We start from the raw sequence: 15,913 nt of genomic DNA, 5'->3' as shown, positions 1-15,913 counted from the left end.
CATGTCAGATATAGTAAGGGAAAGGACCTGATTGAGAACAGCAGGGGTTTGGTGTGATCATAATGACCATTAGTTCCCTAAACACAAATGTACTGTCCGTGATTTCACAATGAAAGTCAGTGGAAATCCCTGAAATACCCGATGTGGTTGACCGTATACTGAATGTCTGATTGCAACATTGGTTATATAAAATGTATGTAGTCTGAAACTAAATGTAGCGGTTTCATCATGAATGTTCTGAATATCTCTTAAAACATATCTTATAAGGTAATTGCATAATGTTTAAATAAAAACATGTTAATTAAACTTCTTAATAATACTGTTAGTGTGAAGCATAGCTAGCTGTTTTAACATTTAATACTTACGAAATATAATATTTGCTCATTTCTTGTATGTGTATATATATATATATATATATATATATATATATATATATATATATATATATATATATATATATATATATTAAAGGTGCTGCTGCTAGCTAATTAAAATGTGCTAGTAGCAAAATTGATACTATACTATTTAGGCTAGATGATGATATGGCTTGCCATATAAACACTAGTAATGGTTAAGCACCAGCAAGTAAACAATATGTAAAAAAATACTACAGTAAAGCGTATTTACAACACTAATAAATTCTACAGCATACCATAGCAACTGAAAAACAGTAAACCATGTTGAACTGTAGTATTTAATATAGTCACAGAAAACTACATTGGGCGATTTGTTCATATTATTTACCACAACAGGTTAATTCAAATACTGACTGCAATATGTTTGTGGGAAATTCTAGTGAGAAATCTGACTGAAACGGATCTGCATTAAGCCAATGGCATATTTGTTAAAACAGAAAGAAAATCACTATACAAATAAAGATTAATAAAAGTAATGTTAAACTTAGTAGCTGAAGTGCTTAGTAAGTATTTTGTAAATAGCAACTAGCATCTCTAAAATATGCACTATTCAGAATATAAACTACATCTAACTGTTTGGTAGCAACCCTAAAAAAGATGCTAATAGTTAGGGGAAATATGTAATGCTAGCAAGACGGTAGATACTAGCACTGTTTACAAGTTAAATGTGTAAACGGCTTGCCATATGACCGTGTGTTTAGCGAGCGGCTGAAACTCCACTGCTCCCTCTGCTGGCCAACAGACCGCATTACAAACAAATCAATACAGTAAGTCACAGTAGGCTAAATATTAAGTGTTTAAATTCGAACTGTATACTCACAGTAGTCTGTTAAATCATTTTTATTATTTTTTAGACAAGAGAAAAAAAGGGCAGGTGCTCAAGCAGCCAAAGCCCCTATCTGCACGTGCCCGAGCTTTGCCTCACGTCAGTTTGCAAGCAGGCCTGAGCGCGCGCCTTTAGCTCGCACCAACGTAATGCTGTGTTAAGATGTTTTTATACATTGTAGACATTTCTATTATATGTCCTTGCTTACCATATTATAGGTAATGTATTTCACGTATGTCTATCACTTATTTAGTGTAAAGATCTGACATACAGTCCCACGGAAAAGACGCGAGGCGAGGCGTTGCTCTACGCGCCATAGTTATGCTCTGCCACAATGAAGGGGGCGCGCGTGAGCTCACGGTTAATCTTGTTCGGCGGTTGCTCTTCTTCTACGTAGCGTTAATCAAGCGAAGTTCAAGGAGTCAACGTTGTTTTGTTTTTTGTTTTGTTTTGTTTTGACCGCTAAAATGGTGGATGTAATATATCAGCTCAAACATTTCTCATAGTTGGACTTTCAGTCAAAACGTGGAGTAATAACGTTAAATAATTGACGACCAACGCTGGAGACAAACAACCTGCTACAAAGGACTGGACAGAAGATAACTCGATTGTTTCAAAGTTATTCAAGTCATTCCAAGACTTCATTTACAACTCAAGGTAAGACCTGTGTGTGTGTGTGTGTGTGTGTGTGTGTGTGTGTGTGTGTGTGTGTGTGTGTGTGTGTGTGTGTGTGTGTGTGTGTGTGTGTGTGTGTGTGTGTGTGCGTGCGCGCGCGCGCGTGCGTGTGTGTCTGTGTGTGTGTGTCTGTGTGTGTGTGTGTGTGTGTGTGTGTGTGTGTGTGTGTGTGTGTGTGTGTGTGTGTGTACGCGCGAGAGACACACACACACACACACACACACACACACACACACACACACACACCTAGATGATTATAAATGAATCATTGTAAATATGCTAATTATTATTGTTTTTATTGCTGTTTTATCCTAAAATGTTGATTGTTAAATGTACAGTTTATTCTGATATATATTTTTTACATTGATTTGTATGAATAATATGATATGTTGAATAATAATATAATATATTGAATATTAATGTGATATATTGAATAATATGATGTATTGTTGATATTTTATTTAATTATATATAGATATCTTTTTTAGCTACTACTATTTACTGCGTGTACTATTTTATTATATATGTATGTTACTTTTATAACTGATTTGGCAATACATGTGTAACATTTGTCATGCTAATAAAGCTATTATTGAATTGATTTGAATTGGGAGAGAGAGAAAGTGAGAACCTGCATCCGCTGTGGTGCTGTGTGTCGGTTGTTAGGCTGTCTGTAGCATCCAGCCAGGTGTTGTTTGAGAGACATACTGAACCGCTACACATTTTACATTCTTCCTTGGCCCAGTATGTACCTGCTATGTGTATAATGGTAGTTGGCAAATATATTGAGTGCATATGTTTGTAAATCTGACTCTGAAAGTGTCAGTGCCTCACCTGCCACAAACCTCACTTCCATCACTGGAGTATGTATGGGTGTTTCCCAGTATTGGGAGAAGCAGATTTAACATGAAGTGACACGACATCTGACGTGCACATGCTATTGGGTGTTGTGACACTTGTTTAATAACATTATTTGTGTTGACGAGTTATTTAACAGGGCTGCGTGTCTTTACTCTTATAATGAGTTTCTAGAACAATACTAAATTCCTGTGTCTCCTGGAGATTATGCCCAAGTCTTTAGAGCAATTTCTTATGGTGTCTGCATGTTATTTAGAGCTCAATCAAGGTTTGAAGCACAACAACTAACCTTGTTATCCCTGACTGACACTTCAGTTGGTAAAATTTGTTTTTCCCGTAACAATAGTAAGAACATTAAACTAATTAGCTCCATGTTCAAAGCAGATATGTTATGTCCCTTGTTATTTTTATGAAGTCTTTTAAATGGTTAGTTCACCCTAAAATGAGCAATCTGTCATTGTTTAAAACCTGCTTGTTGCTTTCTTCTGTTGAACCAAAGAGCTTAGAATAACCAAGAGGCTGTCCATTAGATCTTATTGCTGTTTTGATGGCGAGCAGCTGCTTTGTATTTTATTTATTTACTTAAAAAGTGCATTAAAGCTGAGATACAACCTGAAAGACGACAATACAACACTATCACATTCATCAGCACTTTTAATAGTTTATTTTACAGACTTATAATATGCTGTTGTTCTAATGGAAGTTTCATTCCAAAATGGCCTCTGCGCCATCTAGTGGCCGTTTCCCAAATCGCACTAGAATGTCGCCTCTTGGTAATTCGATGCTCTTTGGTTGAACACAAATTAAGAAGATTTCTGAATCAAACCATCCAGCCATTGACTTCTATACTAATTTTTTGTTCCACTATTGATGTCAGTGGCTACCTTTTTGGTATGCAAGTGTGTTATGTTAAACAAAGCCAGACTTAGAAACATTACCAGCAAATGAAAATTACACTTTTATTTTACAGTATGCAAATGCTTTGTACACGGGATTAATATAATCATTCAAACTGTTCAGTGCAAAGTGTATTCATAAATGAAGAGGTGAATTATTAATGGAATGCTCATCAGTGAATAAATCAACACAGGCTCATTGAAAAGACGTGCTTTAGCTTACTTTTGTTTTGGAGAAAGCACAAAAACGACCTTAAACACACAATTGACTGCAGTTTCTAGGTATGATAAACACTTGAGGGCAGTATGACACTGTCAACTTTTGTTTCTTTTCACACTAATGACATTTACACGGAGTAATTATCGGTGAATAAAGGATTATTTTGTGTAGGTCTATGCACAACACCAAATAAATACCACAAAGCATTTATCTGTGTCTATGATTTGTAATGAATATGTTTGCCTCACCAATCTGTCTCCAAATGGACAACTTCTCTGGCAGGGTTAGTTTGCTCAGTAGCTCATGTTGTACGATGTAGTACTTGTACAAATGACATGAAAGCAATTATGGGTTGGGTTTAAGTTCGTTGTTCGCTGGTGATCTGCACAATAAGCGTTGTCATGTACAAGAAGGATGTGCATCTGAAACGTACAACAAAATGTATCTAAAGTAATGTATTTCAGATTCACTAACATTTAGACAGTGCCCCCTAGTGGATTTGTGATCTGAAACGTGTACCTGAAGCAATGGATTTTACATTTTGCAAGTATTTCCAAAGAGTCTAGAACACTTTTAAACCCTCAGTCTCTTGTTTCTCTAGAGGGCGTCCTCTTTCTCCATTCGTCTTCATTGAAAACACTGACAGAAAGGCCTGTGTAATGCTGCGTTTCACTGCTTCTGGCTTTCAGCCCTCTGGACATTCGCTATGGAAATATCTGCATGATCAAATTAAAATATTGTCAAGCGTTCACATCTCCAGTTTAGGGATAGTTCACCCAAAAATGAAAATCTGATGCTTGTTTACGTAGCCCATCCTTGAGAAGTGACTTTTATTTTTGTGTATTCAGCAAAAAGCATTTATTTTGTCAAAACAATCTAAAAAAAATGATGTACTGGCAGTGCTCTGAGTCATAAATTGAATATACACGCTTGAATTAATATCTGTTGCTCCTAATAATACACTAAGACCTTATGAAGTGAAGCGGTCAGACATTTACACCTCAGATTTGCATATTAATGATGTGAATCAATGGTAATAATGTTATAGATCAGTGTTTCTCAAACACGTTCCTAGAGAACCACCAGCACTGCAAGTTTTGCATGTCTCCTTTGTCTATTACACCCATTACAGGTCTTTCAGTCTTTGCTAATGAGCTGATGATCTGAACCAGGCGTGTTTGGTTAAGGAGACATGGGAAATGTGCAGAGCTGGTGGTTCTCTAAGTGGTTGAGATAAACACTGTTATAGGTTAACGTTGGACTGGTTGTTTCGCTTTATTAGGAGACAGGAATTAATTTAGCTATGCATGTATGTGTTGTTGTTTTTTTCCTTTTAAGGAGGCAGTAATCATGGACTTGATTTTATTAATCACCAAGGATCACATTTTCAGCTAAAATCGTCTTTAAGTTTAATTGAAAGCTAAGTTGTTTGGATGACCTTTCAGGCTTGTGTTTTTAGGTGTGCTTTCACTTCAGCACATATCTAGCCTTAAACATAATAAAGTGAATCAAAAGTGCAAACATTTAAACTTAAAGGAATATCTGGAGCAAAATAATGTTGACTTTTTCCTATTCCTGCATTTTCTGTAGTCAGAACATATAAACCCTTAAAGCCAGACGTTTTCTGAGCTACCTCTTAAAGGTTTATGACTTTTTATTATTTAACAAATATATTTAACCCCTGTGGGTGGCACAATTGTTAGCACTGCCACCTCACAGTCGCTGGTTCGAGCCCCAGTTGGCATTTCTGTGTGGAGTTTGCATATTCTCCCTGTGTTTGCGTTTCCTGCTCCGCTTTGTCCCTTAGTCCAAATACATGCGGTACATGTGAATTAAATGAGCTAAATTGACTGTAGTGTATGTGTGTGAATAGTGTTTCCCAGTGCTGCGGCTGGAACAGCATCCTCTGTGTAAAACATATGCTGGATAAGTTGGCGGTTCATTCCGCTGTGGCAACCCCTAATAAATAAAGGGACTAAGTCAGTGGTCATCAAACTTGTTCCTGGAGGGCCGGTGTCCTGCAGATTTTAGCTCCAGCCCTAATCAGACACACCTGAACAAGCAAATCAAGGTCTTACTAGGTATACTTAAAACACCCAGGCAGGTGTGTTGAGGCAAGTTAGAGCTAAACCCTGCAGGGTCACCGGCCCTCCAGGACCAGGATTGGTGACCCCTGGACTAAGTCATAGAAAATTGAGTGAATGAATTTAACCCTTGTGTACTGTTCACATTGACTACCCTTTCGTTATGTTGGTGGCTGTTTTTGCCCCCATTGACCCATTGAAAAAACATTTTTTTGCAAAGCCATGACAGTATATAATCTTGCATTTTTGATTGTTTGTATTTTACCCTGTAGGAAAACTTAAACTTTTTTTCCTGTCGATCATTGGCAGCATTAACCCTTTAGATAGGCATACGAAAACGTTTCTGAAAAAAATGCTATTATAATGGAGGTAAATGGGGCAAAAACAGCCACCAACATTATGAAAGGGCGGTCAATTTGCACAGAGCACATTAAGTTTTTGAAAAGTTCCAAACCATTTTCCCAAAATATGTGTCATAATAAGATTGCTCACTAAAAATCATTTCATTTACTGAAACACAGAAAGATGTGTCCAAATTAAGACTCAAAATCATCCCAGAATAGATAAAAACTTCCCCAGCAGGACACAAGGGTTAAAGACTGTCTGGTTACTGATATTCTTAGTTGTACTTTACCCAGAGTTTTCCTTTAAGACATGCGATTCTTTTATTCAATTAAGGTTGCATACTGACTTGATTGGACATATATGGACTGTATGCTGATGATATATATATATATTAGTGGTGGTCCCATCAGAAGTAGAGTCTGTCTGAAATGGCTCCAGGAAGATGCGTCATGATCTGGACGCGGATCCACCAGTGTGGCTCCATTGGGCTGTATCTAGTGTATGGCCGCTGGGACATGATGGCGTCTGTGATGTCGTCTAGCACTGGTTCGATCTCGCGCTGGCCGCTGTTGCAGTAGGAGCGCATTAGAGCCATGTACTGCTCAAAATGAGCCTTCCCATAATCCTCCTGGACAATAGGGGGCGCCTCCTTCCAGAGCTTCTCGGCCGTTGTTGTGACGATGTCGCGTGTTAGGATCCCTGTGGCAACGATGAAGTTTCCGGGTTCAATGACGGAAACTTTGACGCCCCACGTCTTCATTTCGTATCGCAGACAGTCTGAAAAAGCTTCAACTCCGTATTTGGAAATACAGTACGGCGAGCGGAGAGCGTTTCCCATTCGGCCGTACATGCTGGCGATGTTCACCACACGACCTGGAGACATACATAAAATATCTAAGTGAGAGAACTATACAATTTCTGTCTTTGAAAGAGCTTTATCCGCTTGTTAAGTCGTGACGTGTATTCTCCACTGTTTGCAGGTCCAAACCGCTATTCAATTGAATTGAGAAAATATTTGTTTATGAACTATTTTTAGTCATGTCACACATTTAAGTGAATTTTATATACAATCATGTGCACACAACTGTCTCTGGACTTGCTGCATCTCAGACACCAATATTTTAACAATTAATATAAAATATATCACTTTCTGGCCATCGGATATTAGGCATATATATATATATATATATATATATATATATATATATATATATATATATATATATATATATATATATTGTAATCGTGATTTTTGAAAGTATAACATCGCTTTGTAAACGTTTATTATTAACATTTGTTGAGTCTCCACATACAGTTTAATAGAGAGCTTGGACCACTCTTAACAGACAGATTATGATCCAGAAGGCAGAATTTATCTGATGGAAAATATATATATTTTTATTGTTTATCTTATTTACTTATCTGTGCCACAATATTCTTTGATAGATAAAAATAAAATGACTATTAAAATATTTTGGAAAAATATGTAGAGAAAATGTTAGCATTTGTCATGAAAATGGTTCAGCAAAAATACTGTAAAACAATTGTTTCTGAAACATACAAATTATATATATTATATAATTTTACATAATTATATATATATATATATATATATATATATATATATATATATATATATATATATATATATATATATATATATATATATATATATAATACATTTTTGTTCTTTCTTTTTTCACAAATTGATTTTAAAATCATTCTAATGTGATGATTTGATGATCATGAAATATTTAATATTGTTATCAATGATGAAAAATACACTGCAACAGAATTATATTTTCAGGATCTTTTTATGAATATTTTTTAAAATAAATAAATAAATAAATAAACTTTTATCTCTCTGTAACCCACCGCACTTCTTAAACCATTTAGCATTATGACAAATGTTTACATTTTATTTATTTTTTAACATTGTAATTGAAAATGTTTTAACATGTTGGACTTCATTTTAAAAGTGTAAACTTTAAATAGCTGTCTGAAAAATGTTGCATAAAAAATGTTTGTTAAGCCACTTCTCATTCCAAGGTCCACCAGTTTAATCCCTGATCCATTAAATACATTCCTTTAATTCAGTGACAGAATAACTGAAGACACACACACACACACACACACACACACACACACACACACACACACACACACACACACACACTAACATTCAAATTGAATTAACCTCAGGCTGACTCCACATTATCTGGACCACAGAGTTCTTTAAAGGCAGCAATCAAACTTTTCTCTTCTTACATGTTTATAGTTGGGCTTGATGTAATCGACGTATCTTTGCACTTAATTATTGTGTACAAATTATATTGTCCTTATGATCTTTAATCAAATATGTAACCTTTCCTCCCCCTCGAAACAGCTTCACTACTGGTCACATAGAATGACTTTAGGGTGGGGCTATCAGTGCTTTAGGGCAGGGCTATCAGGCTTTTAGGGTGGAGCTATCAAAGTGTGTCTTGTTGCTTTTGTTCATTCGTCAATCTTTCTTCATTGTGTTATCAATGCCCATCTTCCAATGATCTAATCGATTGACTAAAGATGAAATCAGGCACTGTCCTACATTTATTTCTCATTTCAGGACTGTTTCAATTGCATCTACGGTATAACATTGGAAAAAGAGACAAACTTAAGCGTATGGCGACTTAAAAACCTCAGGAGATGAACGATTTCCTGCTCATGTCTAGTATGTAGACACAAGCAGAGCAGTAGTGCACACTTGAGTGGAGTACACTGAAGTCTTTGGTTTTACCTTTGGCCCTGCGGATGAGTGGCAGAAAGGCTTTGGTGACTCTGATGGTTCCCCACAGGTTCACTTCTGACACCTGCTTGTAAGTGTCCATGGTGGTGAACTCCACCTCCCCGAATGTGGAGATACCCGCGTTATTGACAACACCCCATAGACCTGAACACAAAACATCATTTTATCATCCTCTTTTTACCATCCTCCACTTGTCCCAAACCTGTTTGAGTTTCTTTCTTCTGTTGGACACAAAAGGAGATATTTTGAAGAATGTTGGAAACTGTCATTGAAGTTCCAAGTTGACTTTTTTAAACAGTCTTCTAAATACCCATTTTTGGTGTATTTTTTGTACATCAACTACATTGAGTTTACAGCAAACATGTTAATATGAGCCAAACACAGAGTCTCGTCACCTTTCTCTGAGTCTGGCAGGTTTTCAGTCACAAACTGAACAGCCTGAGAGACCTGCTCCTCACTGCAGACATCCAGCTGCACCACCTTCAGCTTCTCTGAGTGAATGTTCTCCAGCTCCTTTGCTCCTTCTCCATCCTGACACACACACACACACAATGTACAATGTAATATGTCCATGCTCTGTTTATAGTTAATGCAACATTTTTCACATATCTTATTTAACTCTCTTATACACTGCGGTTTGCTTTACGTAATGACTTTCTGCTTCTATGAAGCCCCTCCTTCAGAAGAAGACAGTGGGCTCAGATTGGTCAGCTGAAAGGCCTTGCCTGTTTTTAATTTGACTGATTTGTAACCACTTAGTTGACCTTTTGTTCATAGTAGGGCTGTGTGTTTTGGGGAATATATATATATATATATATATATATATATATATATATATATATATATATATATATATATATATATATATATATATATATATATATATATATATATTGTAGTCAAGCTTCAGCTCAATAATCTGTATAAGCTTCTTACTGCTAAAATACAGTAATAGTGAGTGGTAATTAAAAAAAGGAACTTAAAATAAATTAACTTATATTAGCAAAACACTCTGAAATTGTACTTTGCTTGCTACTAGATCGAGTTTCACTGGCAGTACTTTCAGTTGACTTTTTAGCTAGACACTCCTCATATAGCCGCCTGAGGTGCTTTATTAGGTGCTGGTTGTTGTATTTCCTTGTGCCGTGGCAACAATTCTTCGAGAGCTCTTACAAATTACCTGGTTTTGTTTGGTGTCTGTGAATTTGATACCAAAATATTCCCATATTAGCGATGTCCTGTTTGTATTTAATATTAATTAGTATCTTACTGCTTCCATCATCCCACTTGTTTGCCCTTTCCTGTTTGTTTGTATTTTTAATCTGGGTGTTCAGCATAGTTCGGTTGCGCAAATCTGATTGGGCAGAACGAAAGTATGCTCACTCAATTGGCTGGTAAGACCATCACACACAGATGGCAGTCACACATTTGCTCTGTTGGTGGGGAAGTTAAATAATATACATTTATACCGTAGCCTCTTGCGATTAGCTAAAAGCAGCGATTTAAATCGCGATTGCGATTTGATTTCGATGAATTGCACAGCCCTAGTCCATAGGTTGTCATTAACTTTTTTTGTTAATTGCTTAAAGTGGTGTCAGGACGTATATATAGCAAAATTCAATATAATTTCGCCTGATGTAATGAATAGCTCTATTTTAAAAGACTTTACATAATTTTACATTGATTGGAATGATTTTGTAGAGCGTTCAGGCCCTTAAAACCCAAACAAAATCAACTGTGGTTCCTGGTAATAATATAATAATAAAATATAATTCTGTCTAACACATTGCGGATCCTACGATGTGACTATTGTAGATACACACATTGCGATATTGAGGTTAAAACAACATATTGTGCAGCTCTATTACATAATGCAATCCAAGAAGTGAACTGAAACAATTGTTCAATCTTAAATGATCTTAAAGCGCTAGAATGGTCACTCCCAGGGCGGGGTTTATGTGAATATTAGGGTTGTGATGTCACAGATAAAGCTCATAGTAGACTCTGCTAGCGGTTTGTTGTAGTTTAAGCAAATTCCAATAAAATATTTCCATTTGGACTGAAATGTGAGCGCCGTGACTTTGAAGATGTTGGTAATGCTCAGACAGCATTAATACACACTAAATAAGGTTACATTTTCAGCAAACACCATTTTAACTGTACTTAGTGCATGACACATGAGCTCAACACTATGATTTCTTGTTGCCAGATATTTTTCAGCATTGAAAAAAATCCAACTGAGCTTGTTTATTGTCATGCTTGACCTGCAGTGTCAGTTTCTTCAACAGCGCAATGGCCTTTGGCTCTAGGAGCAACATGGTTTGTCAGCTGGTGTAACCGGTACTTAAAAAATACTTTTGAAAAAAGATCAGATGAGAGATTAGATAAAGTAGTAGAAAGAAGATTTCAGCATGTGCAGAGTCCAATATTGCAGAAACAAACTGAGATTTTCAGTTTAATTACAGAGAGATGCATTTAATAAAAACTATTTAAGTGTGATATTTTAAAATCAAGTGTTGTTTGTACACTTACATTTAAATCTAGCTGGATAAAATATTTCATATTTCACATTATTAAAAAACAAAATTCACATTATTTAATCGCACTATTTGACATTTTTAATTACATAAAATCAAGTAATGAAACTTAAAGTGCACCTATTATGCACAAATCACTTCTATAAGGGGTTTAAATACATTTATATGGCAACAGTCAATAAATATAACCAGCTTCTAATGGTAAAAGTGTATACTTTTATTTTTTATAACCACACACATGATCAAAACACTCTGCAGAAACACTTTGTTCGACATTCTTCCTTTGTACGTGTCATCAGAGAGTGAAATCTCCGCCCATTAGTGACCATCTCCCTCACTCATTAGCATAGGACATTAGTCTTGTTTTTGAATCTGCCGCTATGCTGACACGCAGGCATCTGTAGCTCCGCTCTCTTTTAAAAACAGTGCAATCCCATTTAAATTTAAAGCGACAGTCACCAAAATGGCACAATTAGGATCAAAGTCTAAAAGGGGCAGATTCAAAGAGCTATAAGTCATTATTTGTGTAATATTTTAAGCTAAAGATACTTATTTTACATCTTGTAAACATGGGGCATAATAGCTCCCCTTTAAATACACTTTAAACTACCTGCTGCCTGCATTCAAAACCAGATTTTGCTCATGCTCAAGGCTGAACTGAAAATCTGCATGCGTACTGCTATACCACTTATACATAACCAGGATATGATCATGTATTCCTGCTGCTAGAATTATGTAAGTGTTTAACTGTAGCCTCTGTGTAGTAATGATCTTGCAAAATATATTTCATCATCTTAAGCGCAGCTCTTGACTTTAGACCTACAGGTTGTATAATTATGCATAAAAAAAGCCCTTGCAGAAATAGCTGAAGCGTTACCTTAAACAGACAACCTGCAAACACAGTGAAGCCCAGCTTATGGAAGTGTTTGGCCAAAGCGAGTCCGAATCCAGTGTCACAGCCGGTAATGAGCAGCGCTTTCCCTTCGACCTATGAAGGAAACATGAAGCAATGTTATTTTCACAAAGCCACAGCATTACTGCAACTGCAGCTGAATGTGCCAACAATTCACTGGCTCGAAGCAAGCAGAGACCTCGAATGAGCTGGATTTCCTAAAGTTTGTTGCTAAAGCAGTGCCTTTCAAACTGACGGGCTGATTAAACAGAACAAACAAATACATTAATCAGCTAAAATAAATCAATTTAAATAACATTTATATTCAAAATATATTATTTAAATAAGTAATAAATAAGTGTGTGATTTTGTGTGTGTGTGTGTGTGTGTGTGTGTGTGTGTGTGAATAAATTTTAGATAATAAAAGTAGTTACAAAATAATAAATAATTTAATTACTGATTTATTATTGATCATGATACAATTATTAATATTACATATATATCACTGTGTATTGATTTGTTTAATTTGTGTGAACTGCATTTGTTAATGTTGTGTATGTAAATGCACACATCAATGCATGAACGTTTATAGAAAATGTGTATTTAAATATAAAGTTATTATATATAACACAGTTATTTATACATTTTAATATATCTGTATATATTTTAATGGTTTATTTATTTATATACACAGTACAGAATACATATTGAGATTATATCAAGTTTACATTGGTTGACTTATTGTTAAACCACATTTATATAGTAAATGTGTGTATAAATACATAATTTTAGCAATGAAATAGCAATGTGCGAATCTGCAAGTCACATCGCAGGATCTGCAATATCAAATTAAGGTTTTAATTAACCAGGAACTACAGAAGTCAGTGAAAAGATGAACTGTATTATTATAGATTTTTATTTGGATGTTTTATTATGATTGTAAGATTTCAAGCTAATTTAAACCATTTGTTCACAATCTATAAAGTTTGCACTTTACAGATTAAATGTTTTATCATTTATACAATGGGTATAGAGTTATTTTATTTTTGATTAATGAATTTCAGTGGGTCCGGTCCATTTTTTTGGCTGCAAGGGCCGTTGTCTCTAGCTGCTTGCACTCTCAGCAGTCGCACTTTTTTCATTTATTTATTTATTTGATTATAGCCTCACTCTTTTTATTCATTATTTTGCTGGAGCTCAGCTCTTTTTACTTATTTTCTTGCAGCCCCGTGAGTCCAGTGGTCAGCACGTTGAGTTAAGGCCCCTACCGACCCGAGTTCGAACCTGACCTGAGTAATTATTTATTTATTTATTTTTTTAATGTTAAAGCATATGTTGCTGTTAGGGTTGTTGAACATTTGAAGTTCTAAAGCAGCTGTTTTCTTGAAAAAAATGTGATGGTGTCATTAGAAACTGAATTGGAAATGAGGTTATTTTAATATAGTCAGTCATGAACTGAGGTGGGTTGGTCTAATGTTGAAACTCCAGGGCTGAAAAGCAGTCCCACTCCGGCCCTGATGTACAGTCAGCCTTGGCTAACTTTTATTTAATGTTAATTAGCTAAAACTAATTAAAAAAAATATTAATTACATTATAACATTACAATTATTGTAATGCCAATGTGTCTATGTATGCTATTTGACTTTTACTAAAAACTGCTTAAAAAATGAGATTAAAAAATGCACAAATAAATAAAGTAAATGTGCTTCCAGATAATATCTGATATAAAAAAAACAAATAGACAGAAAATATCAATCTCCAAAAAACATCTCTAAGCATCTCCAAAAAACAATACCGAATTTCATACTGCACACCAAGATATTTTCTACACAAACACCCACGCACGCATACATATATTGCATAATGCGCCATTCACACCACACCACACACACCCTGCACAACCCTGCCACATACAGTTATAATAACATAAGTTTACTGTCATGCATACAGTAGTTACAGTTGTTCATACTGTACTTTACCTTGACCGTCCCACGGGGGAGTCGAGGCACGGCCACGTACAGCACGAAGAGCGCGTACACGAACACGATGCACTCGGTGACACTCGCCTCCGGGAAGCCGCAGCACCGGGCGATCCAGTTGAGGACCGACGGCAAACCGAATCCTAACACGAGCGTCAAAAACACCGAGAAAGCGACGAGCAGCGCCACTCTCACCATCGGCAGCGAGGCCATCTTGAACTGTTGACAACTCTGGCGGAGGCGGGGCTATACGGGCTACGACTCATGAATTATGCAAATATATGCTAATTACAGACCAGTTACTTATTAGAAAGGACGAATGCCACTAGAATTGTTTTATACAGCTCTGAACACTTTATATAACAAATATTTATAGTCAAAATAAAATAATTAGTGCTGGTCAAAGATTAATCGCATTCAAAATACAAGTTTCCTTTTAACGTGTGTAGTGTGTATATTTATTATATAAATGCATATAATTGAAAAAAAAGTTTGTTTTAAATTTTTATATATTTATTTTATTTAAATAATTATTATTTAAATGAAATATACGTTTTATTATTAGAAATGTCTAAATTGGACTAATGGTTGATGTCTATGAGTACTGTTTGGTTCTCAGATTTCTGTTTGTTTCTCCAATTTGCAAACCCTGCCATTGTCCTTGTCCTCAGCCCAATTGAATCTACAGCTTTAATAGTTTTGTTATGCTTAATATTTAGAAAAAAAAACTTTAGAAATAACAAGTTTAAGTTGTTATAATTCACATCAAAAGATAAAAAAACTTGAAATTATAAATAAATTATACAAAAAATACTACACATATATAATAAATGTCACATTTGCATTAAATTTAACATAAAATGTGTGCAATACATCTTTAAGGCTATGACTCGGAAGTGACATCATTTGATGGAGAAACTGACAGTGATCAAGGATGCGTTCTTTCATTGAATTGTTTGATTTTATCCTTGTTTGTGTATGATTATTTGAGGACGGCAAGCTTAAAGGTCAGGCCCTGTCACATTTCTATAAGTGAAAATGTATGTTTCGAGTAGAATGTATACACACACACACACACACACACACACACACACACACACACACACACACACACACACACATATATATATGGTTATATAGTTTTGTTTTATGTATTACATATACAGTTGAAGTCAGAATTATTAGCCTCCCTTTGATTGATTTTTTCTTCTTTTTTTAAATATTTCCCAAATGATGTTTAACAGAGCAAGGAAATTTTCACAGTATGTCTGATAATATATTTTCTTCTGGAGAAAGTCTGATTTGTTTATTTCAGCTAAAATAAAAGCAGTTTTTATTTTTTTATGAACCATTTTAAGGTCAATATTATTAGCCCCTTTAACCTATATATTTTTTTCGAT

General features: G+C 35.3%; 2 protein-coding genes across 25 annotated transcripts in view; one reads left to right on the top strand and one right to left on the bottom strand.

Moving 5' to 3' along the window:
* The first annotated feature begins 1,605 nt into the window (after nt 1–1,605).
* sugct (succinyl-CoA:glutarate-CoA transferase) overlaps nt 1,606–15,913 on the top strand; it is a 304,284-nt gene continuing 289,976 nt past the window's right edge. For 4 of the 6 annotated variants that reach the window (XR_015524573.1, XR_015524571.1, XM_087308852.1 and 1 more), the window contains exon 1: nt 1,606–1,899. The gene's annotated coding sequence lies outside the window, so the exon portion shown is untranslated. Of the gene's footprint in view, nt 1,900–13,759; nt 13,828–15,913 lie in introns of all 6 variants that reach the window. The other 2 variants (XR_015524572.1, XM_087308851.1) reach the window with 1 other exon arrangement.
* bdh1 (3-hydroxybutyrate dehydrogenase 1) lies at nt 3,710–14,737 on the bottom strand. Of its 19 annotated transcripts, none has more exons than XR_015524262.1 (8): nt 14,514–14,737; nt 12,520–12,630; nt 9,501–9,636; nt 9,097–9,249; nt 6,385–7,193; nt 6,050–6,148; nt 5,133–5,909; nt 3,710–4,979 (listed from the first exon to the last, which is right to left on the bottom strand). XR_015524262.1 is itself a non-coding variant. In NM_001089509.2 (5 exon segments), coding segments are annotated over 5 exon segments (1,080 nt in total). In that variant the 5' UTR covers nt 14,727–14,737; the 3' UTR covers nt 6,616–6,726.

The sequence above is a fragment of the Danio rerio genome, chromosome 24 (assembly GCF_052040795.2).
Source record: "Danio rerio strain M-AB ecotype USA chromosome 24, GRCz13ab, whole genome shotgun sequence".
In the NCBI taxonomy this organism is placed as follows: domain Eukaryota; kingdom Metazoa; phylum Chordata; class Actinopteri; order Cypriniformes; family Danionidae; genus Danio; species Danio rerio.
Note: the sequence above shows the minus strand (reverse complement) of the source record. Positions and strands in the feature narration are given on the sequence as shown.